The sequence below is a fragment of the Eucalyptus grandis genome, chromosome 7, assembly GCF_016545825.1.
Source record: "Eucalyptus grandis isolate ANBG69807.140 chromosome 7, ASM1654582v1, whole genome shotgun sequence".
NCBI lineage: Eukaryota > Viridiplantae > Streptophyta > Magnoliopsida > Myrtales > Myrtaceae > Eucalyptus > Eucalyptus grandis.
The window spans coordinates 29224056-29233841 of NC_052618.1; the positions used below are offsets into that span (position 1 = coordinate 29224056).

The 9786-nt window shown below is 38.2% G+C and overlaps 1 protein-coding gene across 1 annotated transcript; it reads right to left on the minus strand.

The window, feature by feature from the left end:
* Positions 1 to 2288: 2288 nt before the first annotated feature.
* On the minus strand, positions 2289 to 4325 carry LOC120296040. The gene has a single exon (XM_039317686.1). It carries the CDS (start codon positions 4323 to 4325, stop codon positions 2289 to 2291), a length of 2037 nt encoding a protein of 678 aa, XP_039173620.1.
* Positions 4326 to 9786: the final 5461 nt, after the last annotated feature.

A 9786-nucleotide genomic window follows, 5' to 3' on the forward strand; every position in this document is an offset into this window, starting at 1 on the left:
TATTGTGTCTATAATTGAAATATCGAGATTTTCATTACAATCGAGAGTCGCCAATTTGTCGAATGGGTTTATTGTGGCTCGGAAAATTAACCGTGAGTCATTTGCATTAAAAATTTCTAAAGTTACCTCATGTCACGTTAAAATCGCATCGGATTGAAATCAACCGCGAATTTGAATCCGATTTCAGAAATTGAAAGTCCTGTCTTGTCACAGGTCATTTTAGGAACGTCGACTCATCTTTCAAGAATTTTTCAGAGAGTTTGAGATTTTCACGGAAATTCGATTCGAACAGTTCGGAAAATGAGCAGAAATTCGGATTGGCCAATTTGAAGGGACTTTTGGCATCTAGTGTAATTGAATTGGTTACAGGAAATTTCGTGGGCTTTTTCCTCAACGAATCTGACCTCAATCGGAGAAGTTTGTTCAGAAAATCGGATTCCGAGAAAAATAAATAAAATAAAATTTGGAATTGAAGGAAATAGCTGTTTTTGTTCTGAGATTTGTTGTTTGGGGAAATTTGGTGCAAGAAAGCAAGTGAAGATCAAATGCTTTAGCATTGAAATTTTTGGGGATCAAATTGGACTAAACAAGAGCAAATGGGACAAAGAAATTTCGATTGTAGGATTTTCCTTTAGTTTTCTTTTTCTTTTTCTTTTTCCTATTTTTCTCCCTCCCTTCGGTCCACTCACGCCCACGTCTCTCCCTTCTTTTTCTCTCTTCTCTCTCTCTCTCTCTCACACGAACCCCTCCCCACGCCGACGTCCCCTTTCCCTTTTTCCTTTGCCCTTTCCTCTCTGCCGTGTCCAACTTTCCTCCCCCCACACCTTTGACTTTTCATTCTTATCTTCGTCCCCTTGGCCGACTCACACCCCCCATTCGGCGACTTTATTTTCTTCTCTGCCGTCCACCCTTCGCCCGCGATTTCTCCTCCGTGCTGTCTCCGTTTTTGTCCCACCGAAGCCCACGCCGCCGGCTCACCTTCCTCCTTCGTCTGCGAGAAGTCCCGTGTGTTATTGAGCTTGGCATCCCGTGCGAAATCAGCCGCGCAAAGCAGTCAACAGCCAAGGAAAATCAGCAGCCCCGTGAGCTATGCGGGCCAAGTTTTGGGCCCGATTTGACTAACGAGTAAAAATTATTAATTTAAGAAATATTTTTGATAAACCATATAACTTATGGTAAAAAAAAATCATTAAATGTCATAAATTCTGATGTTTTAGTCATATATTTTCTGTGCATCAGCACTTCAAATCGGGACTCCCGGCAGATGGGGCTTAGCACACTAGCATGATGGGAGTTACGTAGTAACCTTCAATAGATACATTCCGGGCAGAGGATTCATACGGAAAGTGAACATATTCCAAATTTAAGAGCTGATTTGTGATTCTTTCATATAATCCCACATCGCGTGGGATCGATCTGCGGATTGCTTGACGAGGGCTCGGCGATGCCTTAGCTCTTCCTAATTGGTATGTCATCGTACGGATTTATCTAGCTCTCGATTTTTGTATTGCCAATTGGCTTTATGCTGTCCTGTTTATGAAGAAGGCGAACTGTGTTCAATCAACCTTGGATGCCATCTGTCTATCTTTGCGTAATTGATCCCCTTGCTAAAGCTCATGGGAATAATTGCTTTCATGTCCATTACAAATATACAAAATCATTTTACACTCCGCAACCAAAAAGAGTCAAATTAGATTATTTAACAAATCGAGCGAGATTTTTTTTTTTTTTGGACCGAAAAAACTCATCTATTAAACTTCCATCGTCGAGTTGACACTTAGCATAAGATCAGAGTACAAATCGAGCGAGATTACACCACCTGAATTTTTTTTTTTTTTTTTTTACGTGAAAATTGCACTTTCTCATTTCAAATCTATTTCCTACAAAACAATCAGTCAGCTGTCCAGAAAAAAAGTCATAGGAAAAGTAGCCATATGGTCAGCTTCCTTATGAGAATGACAATGAGAGGACGATTATACACATTCGTGTCTTTAAATATGAATGCGAAATCGTGATATTACATCCCATCTTTGAGAAAATTACTATCTCTTGTGTAAATTTAAAATCTAGCATTTTTCCTTAAGAAGCAAAACCTATTAGACTTTCTTATTTTAAAAAATTATAAGTATGAACTGATTATTTACTATCAATAAGAGTAGACATATGCAATGCTTATATGAGGAACAACAATCCATCCATTCTCCACATCAGTCACAAAGATACACAAACTAGTATATTTTGTCATGAGGGTGGTAAATAAGATGATGTGGATGAAATATCTTAGTAGATTATTCATTAGATTGTGAACGTAGATACTCATCCCAGAATTCGTAATACATGCCCCATTTAGGTTTGTAGAAGCAACCGAAATGAGCCATTAACAGCCAAATAAAGGTAAGAAGCTCTCCACCTTTGCTCAGCACCTGCGCATGTGCCTCTCCCTTAATATTAACTGCTGCATATAGCAATATCCCAAGCCACGCTTGGCTCATGAAAATCCACTTCATTTTCCCATAATCTTCTATTCCGTGGGCCAATCGGACCCCTTCGTTGAGTAAGGATTCCGAATGGTAATTACCACCCAACACGGCCCTTGCTCGAGGGCCCACAGTATTGTACAATTTTTTGCACATCCCTTCCGGATCCTTGGTCACATCACTGATTATGCGGTCCCGAAGCTCGTGCAGCGTCGCTGATGATATCATTTGGGCAATACCCACCGCCGCCACAGTGGACATCACATTAGGCCGATTAAGTAAAAGATATAACATATAATCGGACAAGATCTTGCAAAACTCCCTTTCATCATTTCTTCCAATGCATATCTCTATGTTATACCAAATTTCAGTAGCAATGTGCAACCTTATAATATGGATATGGAAATTAGGCTTGGTGACATGGTCTGAAACTTTGTTGAGATTTCGTGTCCACGATCTACGCGGGAAAAACAGATTACCACTAGTGTTAACTATCTGCCTCACCATTTCTGGATCATCCAATTTCCTAGATCCTTCTTTCACCTCGTTAAAGATGATAATCCATAGCTTCTTAAAAAAGGGATTCTTCGACACATACTTCGCATCCGCAATCATTGATCTTTTACCACAGAATCTTTCAATTGTCTGACCAGCTTGATGGACACAAGAGATGATCTTGTCAACCATTTGAAATGGCAAACTGCAAATATTTTTAATAATGATGATGCCCCAAAACTTATTGCATTTACATATCTTTCTCGGACTCTCCTTCAATGCCTCAGAAAAAAGGTTGCAAATAGAGATGGACTTTGACCACCTTCGAAATATTAAAGGTGTATCTAAGACCTCATAAGTAACATTGGTGTAAGATTCTACTTTACATGCGGCATATCGAGGCTTCCTCAGGTAATCCATGGTGGATACCAACCTGTGGAGAAATGAATCTAGTTTAGATGACCCTGTGGTGTTATACTTGATTCCTGCAATAGTCCAATCGGAGAAAACAAGCATCAACAGAGCTATCCCATCAAGAATAATCCCTCCGAAAAGAAGGAAATGAGTAATTTTCACATCAAGCTTGGGGAGTCCATACTTCTTCAAGCGATTGAACTGGCCCAAAGCCACCACAACACTAGTGCAAGTTATGATGCGGAAAATGTAGCTCCACTTGTGACGTATTGTCAACGCTTTTATGTGGAGCTTTTCATAAATGAAATCAAGTTCAACTGATATCACTCTCAACGCATCCATTGCAGAAACTTTGGCAAAATATTCGCGGCTCATTTCGCGTTGTTTTCTTGTGAAGATGAGATCTACGATGAAAACCTTAAAGATTTGAAATAATGAGTAAGCATGCTTTATCACGATGCTCTCATCAAGCTTTGCTCTTCCTTCATCGGAACATCCATGTCCATCCCCTAGAACATTGAGTTCTTCAAGCAATTGCGAGTCTACGGCCATTCTTAGCTCCTTTTCTAAAAGCGTCGATTGCCTAACCCTTGGAAGGCTCAAGAGATAAAGTGACAATGTCCTCTCCGCAATTTTTATAACCCCTGCAAGAAACACCAAAATCGTTGGGATCACCAACGACTTGTCGCTAGGAAATATCCGCACAAAGACGTAGATGGCAGTGTAGACTTGGAAGATGAGACTGAGCAGATGCCGTGGCCAAAGTGAACTGTCCTCAAGAGAAAAGGCAGTGATGGTGTCTGGACCACCAAGATGTAGTAAGAGAAATGAGGCCCAAAATGCCTGAAGTCCTTCATCGACTTCTACTACATGAGCACTTGAATTGCCTTGGTTGTGAGAAATGAGCCCAACCGCAAATGCAGCTACCCAATCAGCCATCAAATAGGCCAACCACAAGAGGAAAACAATGTGGCGATCCGTTGTTTTCTTTATGAGGGGTGCAAATAAAATGAGAAAAACTTGAAGCAACAGGCTCAGTACGATGAAACCTCGGATGTTCCATTTTCTCCACAAATCCAAGATAAAGTTCAGTGCCATATTTTTGCGTAGTTTGAATTTTGTATCTTCTCTCTAATATAATGTTGGTTAGGACAAAACTATCCTCTCAACATCCATCACGAGAGTTTACGTGCATCAAGAAAATAATGCATTGCAAACTTTATAAGGAAGCCTTGAAGTAGAAATTGACAAGCAAAGCAAATGGTTGGGAGGTGGTTTGGGTGATGTTGGGGGAGGGTCAATGCTTGGGACTTTGAGACTTGGGAGGATGAAGAAGCACGTGCAGGGCACTGGCCTTACTCTGCCTCCCATTCCCGCAAGGATCACAAGAATTTATATAGCTGGCCTTGTACTGTGGTTGTCCTTTTTCCTCCGTTAGAATAGATGATATTATCACTCTACCATCGTAATGAAAACAAGATATTTGCCCATCATTTTTCTTAATCGAAGCTTGAGTTTTAAAACACTGACGCAAACAGACATTTAAAGTCATGTAAAACTCCATCGTATACTTAAAAAAAAATATTCAAAAGGTATAATATTATGGGGACAACTTAATTTTATTGATGGTCGCAGCAAATTAAATATTAAACACCTCAAATCCCTCCTTAAAAAAGTTTATCTTAACATTGAAAACTCGACATGAACAGGTCAGCCTTAGATAGGTTAATTATGAGTCCACGTATGCCCTCCTAATACAACAATTCTAATTAAGACAGCAAGCCAATGCACAAATGTTTTAAAGCCAAAGCTTCAAAAAGACCTAAAGCAAGAGGCTCCCTATGATGAAGCCTTGAATGTTCTATTTATTGCACATATGCAAATTGAGTGCCATATTTTTGCTTAGTTTGAATATTGTCACTCCCCTCTAATATATTTTTGGTTACTACAACATATATTGAAAAATAGTAGGCATATATATATATAGAAACACACGTTAAGATTATTCCTTATTTGTTTATCAGCAAATAATTTGTGTTGGGTTGATGTTTTATCTTTATATTGATTCTATCTCAATTCTACTTGTACATCTATCTGTAACTATCCAAGTTTTGAATTATGAAATTTCAATATGAGTTAAATAAAATATTTGGTGATCCAGCATTAAGCAAAACACTTGATATTATTGATGAGTTATATGAGTGTGCTTTTATAGGATAAGTAGATCGACCTAGTCAAAGAACAACATAGTTCTGCAAAATATCAAATGAGCATTCAAATTGAGGATTAACAAAATTATGTAATACCGAAATACATAGGAGAAAATATTTATTGGCTGCTAAGGTGGTGTGTGTTTTTTACTAAAATCCAATAATCCGCTGATGTGGAATAAATGTAAAACTAAAAAAATCTGCATCTGTCCACTCGTGGAAGCTTCCCCTCCGTCGTGCTCTCCGTCTTCCTCTGTCCTTGCTCGCGGCCAGCTCTGTCATCCCTTGCAGTCAGCTCGTGGTTGGCCCCGTCGACAGCCGAGCCACTCCTCCATCATCATGATGGCTCGCAGTGGTTTTCCGTCCAGATCTAGACCGGATCGTGCCTCTAGATCTGGTCTCGTCCATGGCGACAGGAGAGGTCGAGATCTCGAAGGCCATGGACAGAGCCTAGATATCAAGGGGGAGAAAAAAAAGAGGAAGCCATCTCCTTGCAGTCGTCCCTTGCAGTTGGCTCGTGATCGGCCATGGCAACGGGCGAGGTTGAGATCTCGAAGGCATGGACAGAGCTCAGATATCGAGATCTATCGTCCCTTGCAGTCGGCTTGTGGTCGGCCATTGTTGAACGATAGAGACAACGCCTGAACAAGTTCGACCATGGATGAACAATGACGATGACAAACATGGACGAGCAACGATGTTGGCCATGGATGGCCAGATCTCGAGAACGACGAGATGGAGAAAACAGAGGGAGCTGGCCATGCTCGCTTGGATGCAGAGGTGATCTGCTTGGGTAGCGCATGGTAACACTCATGTTTTCCCAATTTCTTTTTTTTGTTCCCGGAACAAAAAAAAAAAAAAAAAAAACAGAAACCTGTTTGGTAAAACATTTGTTCGGGAACAATTTCTCAATTTTTGTTCCCGTTTTGTTCCCGGGAACAGTTTTGAGAAGCAAAAAAGTTGCTTCTTGTTCCGGGAACAATTTATAGAAGTAAGCTGATTTTCTTTTTAATTTTATTTTCTTGCCGCAACCACTGTCAACCGCCCGGAGCCACCGCCCACCGCCCACCGCCACCGCCGGTTGCCGCCGCTGCTGGTCGCCGCCCGGCGGGGGCGGCAATCTGTCGGCAAAAATAAAAAATGAATAAATACAAAAAAGAAATTGTTGCGTTACCAAACGCATTTCTATTCTTTTTCTATTCCAGGAGTAGAAATTTTGTGTCGTTACCAAACGGGTTCTTTTACTCAGAAATTGTTCCCCGGAGCAGAAATAAAAAAGAACTATTTCTGAAAAAAAAAAAAAAAAAACTCTTCCCAAGAACAGAAGCGTTGTCATGCGCAGCCTTGATCACACCGCCGGCGACTCTGCTAGTGGTGATGGCCGGCAACTCCACTGGTGTCCGGAAGAGGAAGAGGAGAGAGAGCTTAGGGGTGAAAGTTTTTAAATTTTTTTATTTAAATTCCCTGTCATCTGAGACGGAATGATGGACGTGTCAATATTTTAGTGGAATGAGTGAAAAATGTATGCCACATATGACGCTGATACGGTGGTAATAAACCGCCGAAGATTTTCTCAATAGATAGACATTTAATCAAGATACGATGTAGTCATATGTGGCTGAAGAATGAGTATTATTTGATCACACTACTATATTTTGAAGTATTAATTCCTCGGTTTATAGAACCATATAAAAAAAATACAAAATTGATTGCACAAGCATCAATTTGACCAAAATTAAAGTTCACTGATGAAATTGAACATCTATTAAGGATTCAAAGACTAAATTTTTGTCTTGTCTCTTCTTTTTATTAATCTAAAAATACAATACTAGTTGATGAAATCGAGTAGTAAACGATGTGATATATCTTTATTGAATCTTTAAATATGACTCACTCATTCAAATAGTTAAGGAAAGTTTGTTGCATCATCTCTTTTATAAACTGGTTTATCATTTTCTCCACTTTTGTAAAGGGGTGCTCATGTTGATTTTAGACTGGGTCCTTTTATTATGGGGAAAATACCTAAAATGTATCTTATTGTTGACCCAGTGACTAATTACACCCTCTACTTATACAAATACCATTCACATACCTTTAAGCAAAATCCTAAATTACAAAGATCAAATTGCCCCTTCTAACATACTCATTTAAACATCTTAGTTAGGGTTTGGGTGGTTTGGTTTTTGTTTTGTTTCGAGTTCTTTTGGGTTAATGTGAGAATTTAGGATTTTGAAGAAAATAACATTTTTATATATAATTGATGTAAATGTGTAAAGTGGCCTCCAAAAGATAGAACTCGAGAATGTATTTGATATTTTCAAAAGGGGAGATTTATAAGTGATAATTAGGACATGATTTGTGAGTCGTGTTTTTTTTTCTTCTTTTGAATTTTTTTTGCCAAAGTTTGTGAGTCAAGTTTGGTCGACATTTGCATTAACCCGATGCAAATAAGCTTAGTCAATATCAACAATTGAATTATGTGGAAATTGAATTACGTGGGTCCCATACCGAGTCCACATAATTCAATGAACGGGATGCATTGATCTCATCATCAACTATTTGATTTCATCATTGTTTCTCCTAGAGAAAGATAACAAGCTTCGAATTTTGAATTTTGTCTCTAGCACGGATGGACTTAGCAATCAAAACTTCCCACCACCAAAAGGAAAACTAGTAGAACAGTTAGCAGCCACTTTTCTCATTGAGTGAGCAAGCCTTTATCTTGAGGATGTTACTATGGTTGCATTTGGCCCACTCATTGTCTTCTCTATCACTGCCTCTATTTTCAAATTTATTTCATCCACGTGTGAATATATTTTGCATGAGCATTTACTTTGAACCCTTCTCCATATTTGACATCATTTCCTTGCAAAACTCGAAAGAATTATTAAAAAAGTCATTAACCTATTGCATAAATTCCAATTTAATTTTAAAATTTTCAATTTGATCAATTTAGTCCTAAATTTTTTGATAATTTACGTGACACAATCAATGTTAATATTGACATTTTTTGTGATTTTTTTATATTTCTTTTCATTTCTTTTCTTTCATTTTTTTTCCACCGTGGCCATTGAGAGTCATTAGGGCCTCGCAATGGCTAGTGACCTTCGTCAATCACTGGGCGAGGGCTGCCTAGCCTGCAACCACAATGGCCTCATCAACTGACCGGCGAGGGTTGCAAGCGATCACCGAGGCCCCGATGACCCTCACTAATCATGTTGGAAAAGGAAAAAGAAAAAAAAAAGGTTTTATAAAAAATTCAGAACTTTTTTTAAAAATTGCATAAATTGTCAACATTAATGCCAATCGTACCACGTCCATGTCAATGATTTCAGGCGAAAATTTGTCCATAAAGACTAGCAAATCATTAAAAAGTTTAGGATTAAATTGACCAAATTCAAAATTTAGAACTAAATTAATATTCATATAACAAGTTTATAACTTTTTTTGTACTTATCTCTTATGTGTTTGCTTTTCTATATGTGCTTGTCTACATCACTCATACATATTTGACTCATTTATTAATCACGCCATACCTTTAAAAACCCAACATGACACTTTTATAAATGAGTCACTCAACATGATACGTTTAAGGAATAAACCCTTACAAAAATATGTTCAAATGAGTAATAAGTGTATCTAACTAGATCGCATTGACCTAGGTAATATGTTAACTCAATTAACTAATCATGTATTGGCCTGTCCTAGACAGATTGCAAAGGTCAATTAGCAAAGAACACAATTTTTTATTTGTGTAGAAAAAGTTATTCCGTTTGAACTCAATTTGAATAAACTTACAATCACGTGTCATTTTCAGGTCATGTTAATGAGGGTCTAATTCTCTAAAAAAAACCCCCAACTTTAGGTGCAATTCCAAATTTTCCATTAACTTTTTTTTTCTAAAAAAATTCACCAAATTTTACTCTAGTCCTACACCTATCCACATGTCCAAAAATTGCAAATAGTTTCTTCAAAATTATGAATAATGAGGCCAATTAGAGATTCATTATCAAAACTTGCGTCTTCATAAATATTCTCTCCCTTGTATGAAACGACAGCAACTTCCTAATATTGATAATATCGAAGAAACTAATGACAATTTTTGGATAAAGGGTTGACAAGGGTAGATTTGGACTAAAGTGCAAGTCGATAATTTTTAAAAGACGAAAGAATATTTGGTTTGAATTGAG